Below are 21,660 nucleotides of genomic sequence, written 5' to 3'. Positions count from 1 at the left end.
TATTCTGCACAGTTTAAAGAGCACCTAAAGCAGTTTGAAAGTGCTTCCTTCTACATGCTCGAATGTCCTTAAAGGCTCTCAATCAGCACTTTCCGTGTTGAGAAAGGCCTTTCTGTGCTTGGGAGCCCTGGAGAGTCAGTCAGACAGAACAGGCTGTTTCTTGTGTATACTAGGGGTACCCTGTATAAAATACTGAAAGCTGTGTGGTGTGTAGTTGTCCATGATCAGGGTGTTCTCCTAATCTGAGAACTGGGTTTGATTCCCCACTCTCACTCCACCTGAGTGGTAGAGGCTTATCCTGGGCTCAGGGATGTGTTCTGCCACTCCTCCATTCCTTCTAGGTGACCCTGGGCAGTCTCACAGTTCCTCCTGAACTATCTCAGCTCCCACCTGCCTCACAAAGGCGTCTGTTGTAGGAGTCGGCCTATGGGATCCTGGGGCTCGTAAGCCACCTGAGTTTCCCCAGGAGAGAAAGGGAGTATAAATCCAAACTCCTCGTCCGGCTTCTCCTCCCTCCTCCTTCTTCTTCTCCTCCTCCTCTCCTCCCCCCTCTCCTCCTTCTTCTCCTCCTTCTCCTCCTCCTTCTCCTCCTCCTCCTCCTCCTCCTCCTCCCCCTCCTCCTCCTCCTTCTTCTCCTTCCTCCTCCTCCTCCTCGTTCTCCTCCTCGTTCTCCTCCTCCTCCTTCCTCCTTCCTCCTTCCTCCTCGTTCTCCTCCTTCTCCTCCTCCTCCTTCTCCTCCTTCTCCTCCTCCTTCTCCTCCTCCTCCTCCCCTGCTACTCCTTCTCCTCCTCCTCCTTCTTCTCCTCCTCCTCCTCCTCCTTCTCCTCCTCCTCCTCCTCCTCCTCCTCCTCCTCCTCCTTCTCCTTCTCCTCCTCCTCCCCCTGCTCCTCCTCCTCCTCGTTCTCCTCCTCCTCCCCCTGCTCCTCCTCCTCCTCGTTCTCCTCCTCCTTCTCCTCCTCCTCCCTCCCTTCCCTCCCTCCCTCCCTTCCTCCTCCTTCTTCTTTCTCCCTCCTTTTCTCCTTTCTCCTCCTTCTCCTCCTCCTTCTCCTCCTCCTCCTCCCCTGCTCCTCCTTCTTCTCCTTCTTTTCCTTCTCCTCCTCCTTCTCCTCCTCCTCCTCCTCCTCCTCCTCCCTGCTCCCTGCTCCCTCCCTGCTCCCTCCTTCCCTCCCTGCTCCCTCCCTCCCTCCTTCCCTCCCTCCTCCTTCCTCCTCCTTCTCCTCCTTCTCCTTCTCCTCCTTCTCCTCCTCCTTCTCCTCCTCCTCCTCCCCTGCTCCTCCTTCTTCTCCTCCTTCTCCTCCTCCTTCTCCTCCTCCTCCTCCTCCTCCTCCTCCTCCTCCTCCTCCCCTGCTCCTCCTCCTCCTCCTCCCTCTTCTTCTGCTGCTTCTTCTTCTTTTGCTTCTTCTTCTTCTTCTGCTTCTGCTTCTGCTTCTGCTTCTGCTTCTGCTTCTTCTTCAACTCAGAGCTTGGTTATTTGCTAGGATAGCCTTGCTTCTGCATCTCCCGTGGAAGCAAGTTTGTCCTTGCAAAAGATAACCCCAATGATCGCATTTTTGCTTGTAGAATGCATTTTTGGCTTACGGATTCATTCCCCATCAGCTGCTGAACTGACCTACTTGCATTGGATTGTGGGGAGCGGAGTAGATCATACCCTCTGCATAGTAATCAGGCCGTTTTGTTCATCAAGCACAGAGCTGTCCTGGGCCGGAAGACTGTGATGTAGTATTTTTTCCAAGCACATATCCGATTGCTGCCTGGGGAAATCAGTGACTTCTGAGTTTTTCCGGCCTCACCGAGACTGGCCTGCTTGTCGGGAGGAGCCCCAAGCTCTGCACACCACGTTTATTATCATACTAGCGGGGCCCGGCCACGCGTTGCTGTGGCAATTGTCCTTCTCATCACAGTCCGCACCCCACACAGATGTCCATGCAGGTCCAATGATCCATATTTGGGGGCGATCCGTCAAGCCTTTTTGGCATTTGGGAGTGACTAACAAAGTCACTGTTTGCTTTATATATAGATAGATATCTAGTGCCAGTGGTGTCCGTGGCAGTTGACTGAGTAACAAGCTAACAGACTAGTCCAGTGATGGTGAACCTTTTCGAGACCGAGTGCCCAAACGGCAACCCAAAACCCGCTTATTTATCGCAAAGTGCCCACACGGCAATTTAACCTGAATACTGAGGTTTCAGTTTAGAAAAAATGGTTGGCTCCGAGGCATGCGTAACTCAGGAGTAAGCTTGGTGGTTGTCGGTGGCTTTGCTTTGAAGCAATCGTGCAACTCTTCCAACGGGTGAATCATGACCCTAGGAGGGTTTACTCAGAAGCAAGCCCCACTGCCAGCAACCGAGCTTACTCCCAGGTAAAGGATCGCGCTGTAGTTCTTCGCATGAAAATCAGTGGGGTTTAACAGCGCTTAACAGGGTTACCTACACTGCTTCCCCAAAACTAGGTCTTAGGTTTAATGCTGATAATCGAGCCCAGTAGCCCAGGCCAGCCTACCATGTTTCCCTGAAAATAAGACAGGGTCTTATATTAATTTTTGCTCCCAAAGATGCGCTATGTCTTATTTTCAGGGGATGTCTTATTTTTCTGTGTTCTGTTAGTCGGGCATGCTTCCAAACAAAAACTTTGCTACGCCTTACTTTCGGGGGATGCCTTATATTTCGCACTTCAGCAAAACCTCTACTACGTCTTATTCTCTGGGGATGTCTTATATTCGGGGAAACAGGGTAGATGTGTAGGGCGGGGTTGGGGGCGACTCTGTGCGTTCCCACAGAGAGGGCTCTGAGTGCCACCTCTGGCACCCGTGCCATAGGTTCGCCATCACTAGACTAAGGTCACCCAGCTGGCGTGTGTGGGAGTGCACAGGCTAATCTGAATTCCCCAGATCAGCCTCCACAGCTCAGGCGGCAGAGCTGGGAATCAAACCCGGTTCCTCCAGGTTAGATACACGAGCTCTTAACCTCCTACGCCACTGCTGCTCCTTTACATCCCATGATGTAAAGAGAAACACACTTTACCGTGACATCCGATGTAAAGAGAAACACACTTTACCGTGACACCACTGCCGCTCCTTTACATCCCACGATGTAAAGAGAAACACACTTTCCTGTGACATCCCTCCAAAGATGCCAACCATGGGTGTGGGCAAAATGTCAGGAGCTACTAGACCGAGGCCACACAGCCCAGGAAACCCACAGCAGCCAGTAGATTCTGTCTGTGAATCACCATTGGTGCATTCTTGCTGACATTTCTTCACATCCGATGTATAAAATAACTGGCCCAGTTACCAGTTATTCATGTTGTCATTGACTGCTGTAAAACCTCTAAACCATGGGTCTTCAAACTATGGCCCTGCAGATGTTCATGGACTACAATTCCCATCAGCCCCTGCCAACATGGCTAAGTGGCAGGGCTGATGGGAATTGTAGTTCATGAACATCTGGGGGGGCATAGTTTGAAGACCCCTGCTCTGAACCTTTATAAACTACTGAAATGCTGCCTTCTCTCCCCCCCCCCCCTTCTCTGACTGCCTTTCCAGTCTTCGGTCCTCTGTTCCGGATTTGCAGAGTTTGGCTCTTCTAAACTGGCCGCCACTGCTGGGACTCAGTTTCTCGACCAGCTGAAATCCTCGTCTTTGGGTCAGTTCACTTCACAGGGTTCTTCCAGCACAAACGCCGCCTCTGTTCCTGCAACCACCACATCGTCGTGGGATGTAAAGCCTTCTGTCTCCCAGCCTTCTCTCCTCAGTCAGTTTGGTAAGCGTTGAAAGACTTGAGGCATTCAAACGGCTTCGTTTGCTTCTCGAATTGTGTACATTTATTTATTTATTTGGTTTATATACCGCCCTCCCCCGGAGGGCTCAGGGCGGTGAACAACATATAAATAGAGCACATATATCAGATTAAAATCCGTTAACTATAGTTAATACAGGCTCTAATAAATATAAACCCTACCCCATTAAAATGCAGCTTTAAAATCAACATAAAAGATGGCACCTACGATCAATTCCCTCAAAAACCCCAAAGGGAGGGGCGGTAGGATCCACTTGATGTTATTAGGAGAAAGGAGAAGGGGGCCCATCAACGGTTAGCCTCCCCAAAGGCCCGGCGGAACAGCTCAGTTTTGCAAGCCCTGCGGAACTCATTAAGATCCCTCAGGGCCCGGACAGCTGGTGGGAGAGCGTTCCACCAGGCCGGGGCCAGAGCTGTAAAGGCTCTGGCCCGGGTGGAGGCCAGCCGTATCATTGAGGGGCCAGGGATCACCAGTAGGTTGGCCTCTGCCGAACGCAGAGACCGGTTCGGGACATATGGGGTATATATTATATCTCGCCTTTCTCCCCAGTCGGAACCCCAAGGGGCTTCCATCCTCTCCCCCATGTTATCCTCCCAATAACCCTGTGAGATAGACTGTGTGACCAGTCCAAGGTCATCCATCAAAGCTCCGTGACAGAGTGGAGATTCGAACTTAGGTCTCCCACATCCTAGTCTATCACTAATCGCTATACTACTGTGGCTCTCCATTTCTGCATGTTCTCTTCACCTGGTGAGCGGCTGTATTAGTGTTGACCTTCACAGGATTGGTTGAATCTTTTCGCCATCTTGGAAAATGGCTAATTAGTAAATTATTAGAATGTTTTAATATTAGTTGGCAATGTTTTACATATGTCCTGAATAGGCTCTGATACTGCTTCAGTGCGGAGGCCAGTTCTGCCTGGTAGTCCCCACTGCCCCCTGAAGTCCGATGCGGGGTTGGCCAGCCTCCTACTCCGGGCCAGGGCCTCCTTACAGCCCTTGGCTCCGTTCCCAGTGGGTGGGAATGCTTTACCATCTGCTGTCCGGGCCCTGCGGGACCTCGGCGAGTTCCACAGGGCCTGTAAGACCGAGTTATTCCACCAGGCCTTTGGGGATGCCAGCCGCAGACTGCCTGCCCCCTCTGCAGCTCCCACGACAGTTTTGCCATCTTCAGCATTGCCTGACTGCTGATTCCATCCATTTTTGGGCAATGCTGGCCCTCCTGGCCTTTGGGTTGGGCGTCATCTGTGCATGCATTTGTGCATGCATCTGTGCATGTATTTTTATCTGTAATTTTTGGAATTGCTGCTATAATGTATTTTAATGAATTTTAATGTTTTATTGCTATATTGCATTTATGAGATCTTATATTGTATTTGTTTTATGTCTCATTGTACACCGCCCAGAGCCCTCTGGGGGTTGGGTGGTCTATCAAGACTAATATAAATGAATGAATGAATGAATGAATGAATGAATGAATGAATGAATGAATGAATGAATGAATGAATGAATGAATGAATGAATGAATGAATGTTACATTGTGAGCGGCCCCAAGCCTGAAAGGGGAGGGGTGACCTATTCAAGCCAATTAAAAAGAATCCCTAGCCCATCACTCTGACTATACTAGCTCGGTCCCTGTTGCAGAGAGTATCTGTATGGTTCTGTTGCAGCAAGAGTGGCCCCTGGCTGCTGAGATTTTATTCCGACTCAGACTTTTGTGGATGAGGGCCCAGAATGCTTTAATCCCCAAAAGCTGATGCCGGAGTAAAACCTGGTTGGTTTTCAAGGTGCCAAAATAACAACACTGCTAGCGCTAGTGAATGACCCGAACAGAGATACGGTCCCGTTTATGAACTAAAAATAATTAATTTTCCTATTGGGGGACATTGGCAGGAGAGTGGATTTCCAGCAGCATTGCAAAGATTCCCAAGAGAATTCGGGCGATTCCTGGAGATTCCAGGAGAATTGGATAGAACCTTTCTTTGTATTGAATAATTGTTAAATTAACTTATGTTCTCTTTATTGGACCAGCATATCTACGGGACCGTCTCTCCCTATATCACCCTGCTAGGCCCCTCCGCTCCTCGGAGGCGGACCTTCTGGTGATCCCTGGCCCCAAAGTGGTCCGGCTGGCCTCCACAAGGGCCAGGGCTTTTACGACCCTGGCCCCTACCTGGTGGAACAGGCTCCCAGGTGAGATCAGGGCCCTGCAGGACATACAGAGTTTCCGCAGGGCCTGTAAAATGGACCTGTTCCGCCAGGCATTTGGCCAGCCGGGATAACACCACACTTCTGTGACAAATATGTGGCCTCCAGTGGGTGCAAGAATGGGGAAGGGGAAACAATTTTAATCGCCATCTGAATTTTTATAATTTATATATGGTTTTAACTGGGATGAATGTGAAATGGATTTTAACTGTTTTTATATAATTGATGGACACCGCCCTGAGCCCTTTGGGGAAGGGCGGTATAGAAGTTTAATTAATAAACAAATAAATAAATAAATAAATCGGTTTAAGTGGTATATTCATATATCAGTTAATTAGAGGTATTATAAGTAGAGATTCTACTTATAAGAGGGAGACATGTTGTTTGAGAGTTTGTTGGTATGAATGCGGTGTATGTGTGAATGGATAACTGGTTGTTATATTAATTTTCTACACTATTAAAGGATTTTTTTGCACTTTGTCATATCGAGGTTTGCTAAGCGGGGTGTAATATGGTTTTCCAGGTGTCGCTGGACACCAGGAAAGGGTAGCAGGTAGCAGGTTTCAAAGCGCACAACACCTTTTCCACTGTGTCCTTTGGCCAAAGATAGCGCTCTCATGAGCTGGATCAAGGGGGTGACTTCTTTTTTCCTTTGCTCTCCCTTGTCTACGGTGCCTAGATTTCAAATCCCAGCCAGAGCCGTCCCCGGTCCTGAGCCAGTTATCCCAGCGGCAGCAGCAGCAAACTCAAGCTGTCGCCACCCCGCCTCCCGGGCTGGAATCCTTCGCCCCACAGGTAAAAGGCCGAGAGCCGTCTCCCGTCGACAGCCCCACTGTGGTCGGCAAGTTGCTGCACATGTCCACTCTGTCTACGGATAGCCAGATGTTGCCTGCCCTCCAGATGCCGCAGAAACAGATTAAGCCAGCAAAACGGAAGGTCCCTCCAGTTTCCAAGGTAGGGGATAAACCGAAGGGATTAATTAAATAAGCGTGAACGTGGATAAAGTCAAGCTGTGGACGGATGAAAGGAGTCCTTGCTGCCTCTCGCTGATTAAGAATAAGAGAGCAATTAAATTAGGCCGCATATTAGCACATTCTCAGCATCGGAGTCTTGTTTGAGATAGCGGAGGGGTGAGTAGACCGACTGGCGATTTAATGAGCCTGGGTTGACACTGTTGTTAGAAGACAAGGCCGTTGTTAAATGTTTTCTCTCCCTCCTGCCCTCAGTTACTGCAACACCCAGAACCAAAATACCATCAAGAAACAAAGCAGTAAGCCCTCAGGCCGTAACCCCGCCAATTAAAATTTGCCCTTGCCAATTGAAGTTGGCCCTTGCTGGCAGTGGTGAAATTGCAGCGGTGAGAATGAGTTTTCACTTTTTCGATGTTCGCACAGGCCCTAACGCTGGCCTTCTCTCTTAAAACCCAGTTCGAAACCACTGGGCGATAAAGAGGTGCTCACGCTGTGGTCTGAATTGGGAAAGGGAAGAACCCAAATTGGGTGTTGATTCTTTAAGCTGATTAAGCAAGCGTGTTTGCTGTTGTGTGAATTGCAGAAATCTTGAGCCATAGTTGTTGTTTAGCACTACCATGTTTCCCCGAAAATAAGACAGTGTCTTATATTAATTTTTGCTCCCAAAGATGCGCTATGTCTTATTTTCAGGGGATGTCTTATTTTTTCTGTGTTCTGTTCGTCGGGCATGCTTCCAAACAAAAACTTTGCTACATCTTACTTTTGGGGGATGCCTTATATTTCGCACTTCAGCAAAACCTCTACTACGTCTTATTTTCTGGGGATGTCTTATATTCAGGGAAACAGGGTAGCTTTGCTTTGTAGTAGCTCTGTTGTACCTGTGTGTGTGAAGCAAAGCACTGTGTGTGAGCTGGGGGGTCTCTCTAGATGTTCACATGGAAACATAGAGTTGGAAGGGACCTCAAGTGTCATCTTATCCAACTACTGCACAATTCAGGAAATCTGCAACTACCCCCCCCCCCCCCACTCACCAGTGACCCCTCCCTGATGCCCAGAGGAAGACAAAAAATGTCTAGAATCCCTTGGGCCAATTTGACCTGGAAGAAAATTCCTCTCTGACTCCTGAATGGCATTTGACACTACCCTAGGCATGTAAGAAAGGACCACAGTGGCCCTCCCTCTCATGATTTGCCTAAGTTCACAGAATCCTTCTGGCCCCGGACAAAATAATCTCGGACCATGGTAGCCAATTTATGTCCCGATTCTGGAGGCAGTTCATGAAGCTACTGGGTGGAACAGGGGCTTTCCTCAGCATACCATGCGACCATGGACGGCCAGACCAAGCACACCAACTAGACCAGGGGTAGGGAACCTGCAGCTTGAGAGCCGCATGCGGCTCTTCTGCCCTTGCACTGCAGCTCCATGAGCCGAGCCGCCAGCCCCATCCTTGCCCGCCCTGCAGGCAGCAGGGCAGGTGCACCAATTGCCCGGCTTCCCCTCTCGCCCCCCATTCAAGCAGGGCGGGTGCTTTCCCGGCGGCCGACAAGGCCAAGCCGCCGGCTTCATCCTTGCCTGCCCTGCAGGCAGCAGGGCAGGTGCACCAATTGCCTGGCTTCCCCTCTCGGGCCTACTTTCAAGAACGGGCGCAAGGCTGAGCCAGCTGGGTTCTCATCTCTTGCCTCGCCACTTCTGCAGGCAGCAGGGCGGACGCATCCATGCGCTTCTCAGAATGAGCAGAGTAAAAGGTAAAAAAACCCAATATATACAGTGTTATCTTTATTTTAAATGTCAAAAATTATTTGCGGCTCCAAGTGTTTTCTTTTCCCGTGGAAAACGGGTCCAAATGGCTCTTTGAGTGTTAAAGGTTCCCTACCCCTGAACTAGACCTGTGTTGTTACATCAGACATCACAGTGACAATTGGGTCATGCTCCTGCCATTTTTCGGAGTTTGCCTGTAACAATGCTGTGCAGTTCAGTACCGGGAAAAGTCCCTTTCATGTGGTCTATGGCCAGGAGAGCAAACCGTTCCCTCTGGTGGGGTTGCAAGCTCCTGAACCAGGAGGTCTCTAGGAGTGGGTGGCATCCATCCAACGTTCTTGGGAGACTGTTCAGAAATCACTGCGAAAGGCCAAGGAAGACAACAAGAAACAGGCTGGCCGAAAAAGGCGGCCTGTGAGCTGTGTGGTCGGGGACTTTGCTTACTTGTCCACAAATGGTCTGCCTAAGTCAGGGGTTTGCAACCTGTGGCTCTCCAGATGTTCATGGACTACAATTCCCATCAGCCCCTACCATCATGGCCAATTGGTAATGCTGGCAGGGGCTGATGGAATCTATCTATCTAATCCATCTGTCCATCCTTCCTTCCTTCCTTCCTTCCTTCCTTCCTTCCTTCCTTCCTTCCTTCCTTCCTTCCTTCCTTCCTTCCTTCCTTCCTTCCTTCCTTCCTTCCTTCCTTCCTTCCTTCCTTCCTTCCTTCCTTCCTTCCTTCCTTCCATCCATCCATCCATCCATCCATCCATCCATCCATCCATCCATCCATCCATCCATCCATCCATCCATCCATCCATCCATCCATCCATCCATCTTCTATCTCTCATCTAATCTAATCTATCTATACCGCCCTATTCCCAGAGGACTCATTTGTAGTCTATGAACATCTGGAGAGCCACAGGTTGCAGACCCCTGGCCTAAGTTCACAGAATCAGCCGGTAGTGGGTGATGGAAAGAGCCATCGGGTTGCAGCCTACGTTCAGAGGTGGTTTGCCTGCCTGTGCATCACGACCCTGCACTTCCTTGGTGGTCTCCCATCCGAATACTGACCACGGCTGACCCTGCTTAGCTTTTGAGATCTGACAGGATCAGGCTAGGTGGGGCCATCTAGCTCAGAGCTATCAAGAGAACATCGCATCATATTTTTCTCCAGGGGCAGAGTACGGCAGCCCAGTGAAATAACTACAAACCACTTGAGGGGGTGAAAACGCTGTATGCGACCGAGGCTCATATTTAGTGGGATCCATGCAATTAACTGGTTTGCAGTCAGTGCCGTTGTTTCTTAGAAGCCGAGGTTTCCTTTCGTCTGAAACCACGTCCCTTCCCTGCTTCGTATGCTGCGTGCAGCTGCCTTGGCACGACAGCGTCCCGAGAGCAGGAATGGCCGTTCCGTCTCCTGCTTCTTTTACCGGTGGGGTGAATGACTTTTTACAAATAAATTCCTCAGATCCCGTCCTCTGCCGTGGAGATGCCTGGATCCACTGACGTGTCCGGGTTAAACGTGCAGTTCGGAGCTCTTGAGTTTGGATTGGAGACGCCCCTCTCAGAGTTTGAATCTGCTTCAGGCTATGAAAATGCCAGCCAGGCGCCCAACAGCATACTCTACCCAAAGCCTGTAATGTACGTACGCCCCTTCTCTCTCGCCCTCTTTTCTGCACCTCAGTAAGAAGAAGAGAAGAAGAGTTTGGATTTATACCCCTCTTTCTCTCCTGTTAGGAGACTCAAAGGGGTTTACAATCTCCTTGCCCTCCCGCCCTTCGGCAACAAGTACCTGTGAGGTGGGTGGGGCTGAGAGAGCTCGGAAGAACTGTGACTCTCCCAAGGTCAACAGCAAACAATATATATACTGTCTTAGGCTCCGCTTTGTATTTAATTGGCACTCTCCCAAGATCATCCAGCTGACATGTGTTGGAGTGCACAAGCTAATCTGGTTCACCAGATAAGCCTCCACAGCTGAAGTGGCAGAGCAAGGACTCAAACCCGGTTCTCCAGATTAGAGTGCACCTGCTCTTAACTACTACACCAATCTTGATCATACAGCGAGAAAAAGGTCTGCAGGTCCTGGGGTCCAGCTGTAGGGGCTCAGTAGCGTAGTCGTGCTGAAAACAAAAAATAGCAGGTGCCGTGGTTAAGAGCAGTGGACTCTATTCGAGAGAAGGGCAATGAGGATGATTGAGGGACTGGAGCACCTTCCTTATGAGGAGAGGCTGCAGCGTTTGGGACTCTTTAGTTTGGAGAGGAGACGTCTGAGGGGGGATAGGATTGAAGTCTATAAAATTATGCATGGGGTAGAAAATGTTGACAGAGAGAAATTTTTCTCTCTTTCTCACAATACTGGAACCAGGGGACATTCATTGAAAATGCTGGGGGGAAGAATTAGGACTAATCAAAGGAAACACTTCTTCACGCAACGTGTGATTGGTGTTTGGAATATGCTGCCACAGGAGGTGGTGATGGCCACTAACCTGGATAGCTTTCAAAGGGGCTTGGACAGATTTATGGAGGAGAAGTCAATTTATGGCTACCAATCTTGATCCTCTTTGATCTGAGATTGCAAATGCCTTAACAGTCCAGGTGCTCGGGAGCAGCAGCAGCAGCAGAAGGCCATTGCTTTCACCTCCTGCAGGTGAGCTCCCAAAGGCACCTGGTTGGCCACTGCGAGTAGCAGAGAGCTGGACTAGATGGACTCTGGTCTGATCCAGCTGGCTTGTTCTTATGTTCTTATGTTCTTATGAGAGAACCTGGTTTGATTCCACACTTCTCAGCATGAAGCCTGCTGGGTGACCTTGGACTAGTCACCGTTGTCTTCAAACTCTTTCAACCCAAATTCTTTTCCTTCTAAAAGCAAAGAGTTTGTTTTTTTAAGTTGCCTAAAGTATTATATGTCCAGCTCAGACGTAGCTTTGGCAGGGGCTGGTTAATGTCGTGGCGAAACCTGAGTCGGGGCTGACAGTGATGACCGATGATTTTTCCTTTTCCAGCGATCCTTTGAATACCTCTTTGCCAATGTCCAATACCGTGCAGGAGCCCACCTACAGCGCCCCTCCCGTCACCTCCAGCAGCCTGGGCTGCTCTTCCCAGAGCACGAGTCCCGTAACAACCACCTCGTCCTACGACCAGGCCTCTCTGCACAGCAGGATAACGTACCAAAGTTCCATGCCTCCGTCGGAAGCAGCCCCACCTGCCGTCATGGTGAGTAACTCTCCACAAGCACTGAAGGCGCAAAAATCAGTGTGGTTGTATGCAGAGGAGACTTATGGTATGGGGCCATCACAATCTCTCTTTTTTTAACTTTATTTATTTTCAAAATCAACAATTAATAAATCAACAATTAATTCATTAGGTACATTAACTTTTTGTCATCACAGTGGTTACAGGAAATGTATATTAATAGAGACAGGCACAGACAATACCTACAAAATGATACACTCAAGGGATAAAAATCTTCAATATTGGTATAAATCAAAGTATAGCAAAAACAGTTTAAAAAGGAGTATGGCTAAGACTTATTACACATCTCAAAAAGGATATTGAAGAGATAGAAAAGGTGCAGAGAAGGGCAACGAGGATGATTGAGGGACTGGAGCACCTTCCTTATGAGGAGAGGCTGCAGCGTTTGGGACTCTTTAGTTTGGAGAGGAGACGTCTGAGGGGGGATATGATTGAAGTCTATAAAATTATGCATGGGATAGAAAATGTTGACAGAGAGAATTTTTTCTCTCTTTCTCACAATACTAGAACCAGGGGGCATCCATTGAAAATGCTGGGGGGAAGAATTAGGACTAATAAAAGAGAACAGTTCTTCACACAACGTGTGATTGGTGTTTGGAATATGCTGCCACAGGAGGTGGTGATGGCCACTAACCTGGATAGCTTTCAAAGGGGCTTGGACTGATTTATGGAGGAGAAGTTGATCTCTGGCTACCAATCTTGATCCTCTTTGATCTCAGATTGCAAATGCCTTAACAGTCCAGGTGCTCAGGAGCAACAGCCGCAGCAGAAGGCCATTGCTTTCACATCCTGCACGTGAGCTCCCAATGGCACCTGGTGGGCCACTGCGAGTAGCAGAGTGCTGGACTAGATAGACTCTGGTCTGATCCAGCTGGCTTGTTCTTATGTTCTTATGTACACTTTACCGTTCTCATTCATTCCTAAAGTATTGTGTAAAACATTAAACGTAACTTTTCCTATTACCTATTATTCCCTATTCTTTAATGTATCAGTAACATGTAATAACAAATTTACAAAACAACTGAATAACTTATAAATAGATAATTCTATCTATGTAGCTTTAATCTCTTTTGACATACTGGTATTTGTCAGAGACTCTCTATTGTTACCTTCGAATGTAGTTGACTGTTTTTAAGAGCACTTTTGCCTTTTCAAATGCTTTAACTTGAAATATTGTCTAGTTCATGCAGTTTGACACTGAAAATTCAGGGGGCTTTACCCATGTGCTGAGTAATCCTTTCTGCCATGCGGTCTGGCGAGTCGGTCATTATCTCTCATTGGCAGATTTGGGAGTGAGCTGGAGGAGAACACTGAATTTGCCTGAGGCTATCTGATAAGTTTGGGGCCGAAGAGGCGTTTGAATCACATCTGTTGCCACGACAATAGTCTTGCCTCCTCCTCCTCCTCCTTCATACTTAAGCTACATGCATGTAAACATTCCCTTCTCACTGGACCCAGTGTGTAACAGACTTTCCTCTGTGATACACCTCTGAAGACGCCAGCCACAGATGTAGGTGAAACGTTAGAAACAAAATCTACCAGCCCATGGCCACACACCCCGGAAAACCCACAGCAGCCAATCTGCATGATTGATTTTTGAATGTCACTTCTTTGGGCAACGGGGTCATTGATTTGTTCTTTCCCTTGCAATTCCAGAATGGACATGGCAGTGTTCGAACGCAGCCAACCCTTGACAGTAAGTTCATCAGCCCTTTGTTGTCTGTTGGAGTGAGTGCTCGGGTCCCCTTTCCTTGTCAGAGCTTCTCTCTCCCCCCCTTTCCCTTTCCTTGTCAGAGCTTCTCTCTCCCCCCCTCCCCCTTCTTGATGGAAGCAGTTTGTATCTGTGGAGAACATATTAATTTTGTTGAAGGCTTTTGCTGCCAGCATCAACTGGCTGTTGTGGGTTTTCTGGGCTGTGTGGCCGTGGTCTGGTAGTTTTTTGCTCCCAGGTTAAAAAACTACCAGACCACGGCCACGTAGCCCAGAAAACCCACAACAGCCAGTTTATTCATTTTGTTTTCATGTCTAACAGCTGTAAGTTCAGCCATGTGAAACTTTCTGCAGGGTGTATTGATGGAGTCAAACAGTATAGAATTCCCTTCTCTGTGTTGAATTCACTCTAATGTTCATAGAACTTTCATTCAGGCTTCATAGAATTGTAGAGTTGAAAGAGACCCCAAGGGCATCCAGTCCAACCCAATATCGTGCAGGAATACATAATGAAAGCGCTCCTGACAGATGGCCATCCAGTCTCTGTTTAAAAACCTCCAAAGAAGGAGACTCCACTACTCTCTGAGGCAGTGAATTCAACTGTTGACACCGCCCTGTGTCTTTTCTGCTGCTTACATCCTCTTCCCTCCCAACACTCCAGAAATTACTCTCAGGTGTACCCTTTGCTAAGGGGAGTAGAAGTCCTCTCCTGTCTCATCATAGGTCAATCTTGTCTGCTGTGACTTGGCTCTGCCTGTTCGGAGCAGGAGTCTCTTGCAGCCCTTGGATCCGAGATGCTGTTAACTAGAGATGCCAAGAGTTGCAGCAGGGACTTTGAGAGCCAGTATTGTGTAGTGGTTAAGAGCAGGTGGGTTCTAATCTGGAGAACCGGGTTTGATTCCCCCCTCCTCCACCTGAGTGGCCGAGGCTTATTTGCTGAACTAGATGTGTTTCCACACTCCTACATTCCTGCTGGGTGACCTTGGGCTAGTCACAGTTCTTTGGAGCTCTCTAAACCCCACCTACCTCACAAGGTGTCTGTTTTGGGGAGAGGAAGGGAAAGGAGCTTGTAAGCCACCTTGAGTCTCCTTACAGGACAGAAAGATGGGGTATAAATCCAAACTCCCCTCCTCCTTCTTTCCAGCAAAACTGTATTTCAATTTGATTGGCTATTTTGGGGGAAGAGACTCCTCCTAGAACAGGAGTGTCCAGCTCTGGCCCTCCAGATGTTCATGGCCTACAATCTCCATCAGCCCCTGCAGAGTTGGACTCCCCTGTTTTAGAATACCTTGGTTGAGCTCTACACGAGGAACATGGGAAAGGTAATGATGTTCACTTTTCCAAGCACATATCCGATGTCACAGGCTGTGGAAAATTATCTGACTGAACCTTTTCCGATGCCTTGTGTTGGGTCAGAAGTATCAGGAGGGGTGCTGTGTGGCTTCCGGGCTGTATGGCCGTGTTCTAGCAGCATTCTCTCCTGACGTTTCGCCTGCATCTGTGGCTGGCATCCTCTGAAGATGCCAGCCACAGATGCAGGCGAAACGTCAGGAGAGAATGCTGCTAGAACACGGCCATGCAGCCCGGAAACCACACAGCACCCTAGTGATTCCGGCCGTGAAAGCCTTCGACAATACAGTATCAGGAGGGTTTGCCGTTGCCTGACTCAGTCGCCTGCACTTTTACCCCCAGCAAACTGGGTGCTCGTTTTACTGACCTCGGGAGAACGGACGGCTGAGTCAAAGGCAAGTCATTCATTGCAGCGGGGCTGAACCGCCTGAAGTTGCTTGGCTGGTTAAGCCTGTTCCTTCCACACCCCATCCAGTTTCCATCTGCAGCCGTGATGGGGGGGCCCTCTTCTGAGTGCTTTTCTCCCCTGCCTTCCTCCAGGCCCTGCATCAGTTCCAGCATCAAAGCCGGAGACCTCTCTTCCCTCGCTACCTGCCAAAGGGTCCTCTCTGCCTAGCACCGTGGCCACCACCACTTCACTGCTGCCTTCGGGGCCACTCCAGACAGCATCGCTCCCCAGTTTGCCGCAGTCCAGTGAACTGGCCAGCAGATCGCTCTCCCAGTTAAGCAGGTATAGCCAGCCATCGGGGGGCAGTTGTGGAGGGAAACGGGGTGCCCACAGAGCAGGCAGGAAGTCAGATGTCCACCTCCAGGTGGACACCCCCCAAACCCTGCAGTTCAATGTAGCAAAATGTAAAGTGACGCACATAGGGGCAAAAAATCCACACTTCACATACACGCTACAAGGGTCAGTGCTATCAGTCACAGACCAGGAAAGGGATTTGGGCGTCTTAGTTGATAGCTCCATGGGAATGTCAACTCAATGCATGGCAGCTGTGAAAAAGGCAAATTCTATGCTGCGGATAATTAGGAAAGGAGTTGATAATAAAACTGCAAGGATTGTCATGCCCTTATATAAAGCTGTGGCTGGCGCCGACCGCGCCATTTGGAGTACTGTGTTTAGTTCTGGTCTCCACATCTCAAAAAGGATATCGAAGAGATAGAAAAAGTGCAGAGAAGGGCAACGAGGATGATTGAAGGACTGGAGCACCTTCCTTATGAGGAGAGGCTGCAGCGTTTGGGACTCTTTAGTTTGGAGAGCAGACGGCTGAGGGGGGATAGGATTGAAGTCTATAAAATTATGCATGGGGTAGAAAATGTTGACAGAGAGACATTTTTCTCTCTTTCTCACAATACTAGAACCAGGGGGCATCTATTGAAAAATGCTGGGGGGAAGAATTAGGACTCATAAAAGGAAACACTTTTTCATGCAACGTGTGATTGGTGTTTGGAATTAATGCTGCCACCAGGAGGTGGTGATGAGCCCACCTCACCTGGATAGCTTTAAAAAGGGCTTGGACAGATTTATGGAGGAGAAGTCGATCTCTGGCTACCAATCTTGATCCTCCTTGATCTCAGATTGCAAATGCCTTAGCAGACCAGGTGCTCAGGAGCAGCAGCAGCAGAAGGCCATTGCTTCCACATCCTGCATGTGAGCTCCCAAAGGCACCTGGTGGGCCACTGCGAGTAGCAGAGTGCAGGACTAGATGGACTCTGGTGTGATCCAGCAGGCTAGTTCTTATGTTCTTAACCCAGTTTCCTTCCCCCGGACTAGACTGTGCAGGTTTTATAAACCAGAGCTCCCTCAAAAACTCACCTGTACCCCTCACAGCGGCCAACAGTAAAAGGACTTGAATGGTACTTTCCTGACTCATTGCTTTGACGGCCTGGTGGCCCCAAGCGGCATCACACATAACGTAATTTAATTACCACCCACAAAAAGCTGAACTACTGGTCGCTTGGTCCTATTAGTGGAGTCAGATATCGAAAACCAAGTTAAACTTTGCAAAGAAGAATAAAGTTTATCAAATAAAAACTGCCCCAAATATTTCTGCTTCAGATCTCTCCAGCAGCTGCAGGTCAACCAAATATAGCCTCGATGTGGTTGTTTCCACATTCGCATCTTCTGTCTGAGTAGGGGACACCTGTGCAGCGTCCTTTGGTCACCTTAGACGGAAAGGCGTTCAGCCTAGCTAGCACGAAGGGCCTTCTGCACGGAGGTATCGTTAAATAGATAGCGTACTATGGGATTGTCAAGCCCCGGATCTGTACTCAAATCAGACCCTGCAACATTCAGTTCAGAAGTCTTTATTGGCAGACAACGGTTAGCAAGAGGTTGAAAGCCAATTCTGAATATGGCTTCCCTGAACACTCTTCCAATCCCCCAACACCTCCCCCTTCCCTTAACCAAACTACAAAAGCTCAGAGAAAGAAAGGAATGTGTGAAAGGCTCAAGGCCTGGGAATAAATAAGGTCCTGGGTGCCTCTGCTTGGTTCCCTAGGCAAAGTGAAAGTACTCCAACACTCCATCCTTTGGGGTGCTGTGTGGTTTCCGGGCTGTATGGCCGTGTTCTAGCAGCATTCTCTCCTGCCGTTTCGCCTGCATCTGTGGCTGGCATCTTCAGAGGATCTTCAGAAGGCGAAATGTCAGGAGAGAATGCTGCTAGAACACGGCCATGCAGCCCGGAAACCACACAGCACCCCAGTGATTCCAGCCGTGAAAGCCTTCGACACTCCATCCTTTTCCCTCCATACCAGGCTGCAGCTATGCCTTCCCGGATGCCAGGCTTCCGCCTGACAGGGATATGTTAGGTCAGTGGTGGCGAACCTATGGCACGGGTGCCAGAGGTGGCACTCAGAGCCCTCTCTGTGGGCACGTGCACACAGAGTGCATCATGTGAGGGGGAAACCCCACTGATTTTTATGGGAAGAACTAAAGCGCGATCCTTTACCTGAGAGTAAGCTCAGTTGCTGGCGATGGGGCTTGCTTCTGAGTAAACCCTCCTAAGGGTCGTGATTCACATGTTCGAAGCCAATGACTGCCACCAAGCTTACTCCCGAGTAATGCATGCCTTGGAGCCAACCATTTTTTCTAAACTAAAACCTCAGTATTCAGGTTAAATTGCCGTGTTGGCACTTTGCGATAAACAAGTGGGTTTTGGGTTGCCGTTCGGGCACTCGGTCTCGAAAAGGTTTGCCATCACTGTGTTAGGGGGAACTGGGTCATGGGTAGCTGCTGAGCAAACCTGTAGTTCTCCCTCTCCGTCCTGTGTAGACAGCAGTGGGGAAAGAATGCCAGTTAGGGAAGCGAGGATAGAACTGGATCTTCTTGCTAACACACACCTCACCAGAGGCATGGATCATCGAGAACTACGTTGGCTGCATAAGACTTCTGCTCTTGGGGGGGCCACCGACCTTGTGCAAACCTCAGTCTGTGCCGGTGCTTGGAGATCCTTTGTGAGCTGCTGATCCGGTGTCAGGTCTTGAGACTGAAGTCAATAAGCGGACTCTGGATGCTGGATCAGAAGTCTTTATTGGTAACAGCTGGTACCTGGTTTTCAGAAAGCCAGTTCTGCCTGATTACCAAAATACGGTTGCCTTTATCCCCTTGGAGTTCCCGCCATAAGTCCCCCCTCCCTGTTTCCCATATAATGTGAGAACAACACATCGTAAAAGAAAGATATTTGGGAGTTGAGCCTCTCAAGGCCAGCGCAGTGATAGTCCTCAGCCACCTGCCCAAACCTTGCTGGGAAGGTGCCAGTAGCTTCTCGTTAGCATCAAAGGAAAGTGAAAGGAAGGGGGAAAAAGCCCGTTAACCTATCAGAAGGGGAAGACAGCTGCCCCCTCCCCACGGCCAGGTGTGAGCTCTCGCACCCAATTCCTCCCCTTTGATGGCAGGGGGAAGCACAGCCTGGCATCTGGTCAGGAGTGAGAGTTTCAACCACTTTGCTTGGTTCTTCCCTTTCCCTGCTCAGGTGCACCCCCAGCACTCAGGCGCGTGCACAACTTAACTCCTTCTCTTCCTGTTTCCCCCAGTTCTCTCTCCAACCATCAGAGCAGCCTCTCTTCCGTCTCAGCACTTTCGTCCGCCGCGTTGCACACGGTGAGTGACTCGGAGCGCCTCGCGATCCGTTGTGGCTACCAATCTGTGGCTACCAATCTTGATCCTCCTTGATCTCAGATTGCAAATGCCTTAGCAGACCAGGTACTCAGGAGCAGCAGCAAAAGGCCATTGCTTTCACCTTCTGCATGTGAGCTCCCAAAGGCACCTGGTGGGCCACTGCGAGTAGCAGAGAGCTGGACTAGATGGACTCTGGTCTGATCCAGCAGGCTCTTTCTTATGTTCTTAAGGCCATTGCTTTCACATCCTGCATGTGAGCTCCCAAAGGCACCTGGTGGCCCACTGCGAGTAGCAGAGAGCTGGACTAGATGGACTCTGGTTTGATCCAGCAGGCTAGTTCTTATGTTCTTATGTTGAACGTTCCTCCTCCCTGGTATACTCACAGAGCCATGCAGGAGGGAAAATGTTTTTCAAACAGCACAGCCATTGGGAAGCTTGTCCTGAGCTGTCACTGTCTGTTCTCCAACTGCAACCACCGCCGCTCCCTAGCTGTGCCTTGTGGCGTGACTTGTCTGTTATAGAGGCTTCTTCTGTGGCTGGGTTCCCCAACACGATACCCATGGGCGCATGACATCTGCCAACACCCTTCAGTGAGCCAGTGTGGTGTGGTGTTTAAGAGTCGGTGCACTCTAATCTGGAGAACCGGGTTTGATTCCCCACTCAGCCACTTGAGCCATGGAGGCTTATCCGGTGAACCAGGTTAGCTTGTGCACGCCAACACATGCCAGCTGGGTGACTTTGGACTAGTCATAGTTCTTCAGAGCTCTCTCGACCACACCTACCTCACTTCCTAGGGTGTTTGTGGTGAGGGGGGAAGGGCAAGGAGATGGTCAGCCCCTTTGAGTCTCCTTACAGGAGAGAAAGGGGGGATATAAATCCAAACTACTCTTCCTCCTCCTCCTCCTCTTCTTCTTCTTTTGGCCTTTAGATCGGGCGCCTGTTTTTAACAACTTCTGTTGTTTTAATTGTATTTATTTTTAGTAACTGCTGCTCAAGTTTTAATGGGTTTAAGTTATATTTTTGTATTGATTGCTGTCTTAGAGAACAGCTGTATTGTGAGCCGCCTCGAGCCCTTCGGGGGTGAGGCGGCCTATAAATTCAACGAATTAAAATAAATAAAAACAAATACATTCCTCCTCCTCCTCCTCCTCCCCCTCCTCCTCCTCCTCCTCCTCCTCCTCCTCCTCCTCCTCCTCCTCCTCCTCCTCCTCCTCCCACTCCTCCCCCCTTCCCTGCCAAGTGGTTTTAGAAAGGGAGTGGGGCAAGGTGGGGCTGTTGCCCAGCAAAACTTCTGACTGGCTGGAGGTTTGGCTGTGCAGAATTCAGAAATGTTCATTCGGCAGCCACTGCCACCACAGCACAACGATCTTCACTGGCTAAAGGAAGGGAAGCTGCAGCAGGCGTTGCAACGTCGGCTCCACTTCCTGCAGCCTTCTTTTTTCTTTGTGCACCCACCGAAGGTGCCCGCAGGCTTAAAAAGGTTGAGGATTGACTGCTCTGTGGTTAAAAGCGGGAGCAGATTCCAGCTGAAGGGTTGCCACACGAAGGACAGAGAGATCTAGGATCAGCAGTGTTGCAGTGCAGGCCAGGGAGACATCCAAGCTCCAGGGTAGGGGCCGGGTGGTGGCCTCCAGGAAGGGAAACCCCAGCTCAGATGATATTTGGCACAGTCCCCTTCTGGGGTGAGTTTGAAGCAAAGGCCGCTCTCCGTATGCAAACATGTATCCCTGAATTTGTGCACAGCAGTAAGAAGCGACTGTTTAAATTTTTTAGGGGGTTTTGGCTCTGCGTCGGTAATTGGGTCCTAAAGGAGTCGGTTCTTGCCTTGTGGTGACCTCCTCTGGAGAAAATGACCAGGAAAATTCCTCGAGTCACTTAGCGCCATTTGCTTTCCGCGACAACGTCAGCGAGAGCCGGGGAGGCAACCTGGAGCCCCTGTGGAAGGCAGAGGCTGGCTGTGCTTGTGCGCGTGTAACCCCTCTGTTCAGAATGGGTTGACCCAGAAAGGGGTGGAGACTCAAAGCAGCAGAAGGCCTCAAAAACTGGTGAAGTTGGAGGAAGCAAGGCTGCCAGGCTGGGACCTTGATTTAATCCTTTATAAGCTCTTAACACCTTGTTTTAAGGGCTTACTATGTATGTAGTTGATGGGAGTTCGTTTGGGGACCTTCATCATCTTGGATCCCGTTCACCAAGCCTCTGAAGTCTTCATAAGCCAACCACCAGCAGGAAGAATTGGACTTGGCATTATCAGTAGATTGTAAATATAAGGACTTGAAATGCAACCTAAAAGGACTGTAAATTGTTAATGTTAAATGTTTATGTTAAGAGTGTTATTTGTTAAGGAAGTAAACCATTTTGTTTTAAATTTAGTTCTTTGCAACTCCTTCCAAGTTCTGCCCCACAGAACCCACAGATAGAGGTTACACGCTCCCTCCACTCGCTTGCCTACAGATTTTCCTGTCTCACCTTGCTTGCCCTTCGCTTGCTTTTTAACACTCTTTCTCTG

The 21,660-nt window shown here is 49.4% G+C and overlaps 1 protein-coding gene and 2 non-coding genes across 3 annotated transcripts in view; all 3 read left to right on the top strand.

The window, feature by feature from the left end:
• UBAP2 (ubiquitin associated protein 2) overlaps nucleotides 1-21,660 on the top strand; it is a 110,722-nt gene that overhangs the window by 54,242 nt on the left and 34,820 nt on the right. Inside the window, exons 10-16 of the mRNA XM_048503279.1 lie at nucleotides 3,542-3,758; nucleotides 6,682-6,956; nucleotides 10,191-10,363; nucleotides 11,725-11,935; nucleotides 13,631-13,670; nucleotides 15,575-15,764; nucleotides 19,070-19,136. Coding sequence (XP_048359236.1) covers nucleotides 3,542-3,758; nucleotides 6,682-6,956; nucleotides 10,191-10,363; nucleotides 11,725-11,935; nucleotides 13,631-13,670; nucleotides 15,575-15,764; nucleotides 19,070-19,136 — 1,173 coding nt within the window. The remainder of the gene's footprint in view (nucleotides 1-3,541; nucleotides 3,759-6,681; nucleotides 6,957-10,190; nucleotides 10,364-11,724; nucleotides 11,936-13,630; nucleotides 13,671-15,574; nucleotides 15,765-19,069; nucleotides 19,137-21,660) is intronic.
• On the top strand, nucleotides 1,700-1,786 carry LOC125437356. Its single transcript, XR_007245195.1, has one exon. It is a non-coding gene; the product is annotated as a small nucleolar RNA SNORD121A (small nucleolar RNA).
• LOC125437357 lies at nucleotides 14,998-15,082 on the top strand. Its single transcript, XR_007245196.1, has one exon. It is a non-coding gene; the product is annotated as a small nucleolar RNA SNORD121A (small nucleolar RNA).

Source organism: Sphaerodactylus townsendi, linkage group LG07 (genome assembly GCF_021028975.2).
Source record: "Sphaerodactylus townsendi isolate TG3544 linkage group LG07, MPM_Stown_v2.3, whole genome shotgun sequence".
Classification (NCBI taxonomy): Eukaryota; Metazoa; Chordata; class Lepidosauria; order Squamata; family Sphaerodactylidae; genus Sphaerodactylus; species Sphaerodactylus townsendi.
The sequence above is the reverse complement of the archived record's forward strand: the minus strand, read 5'-3'. Positions and strand labels throughout refer to the sequence as shown.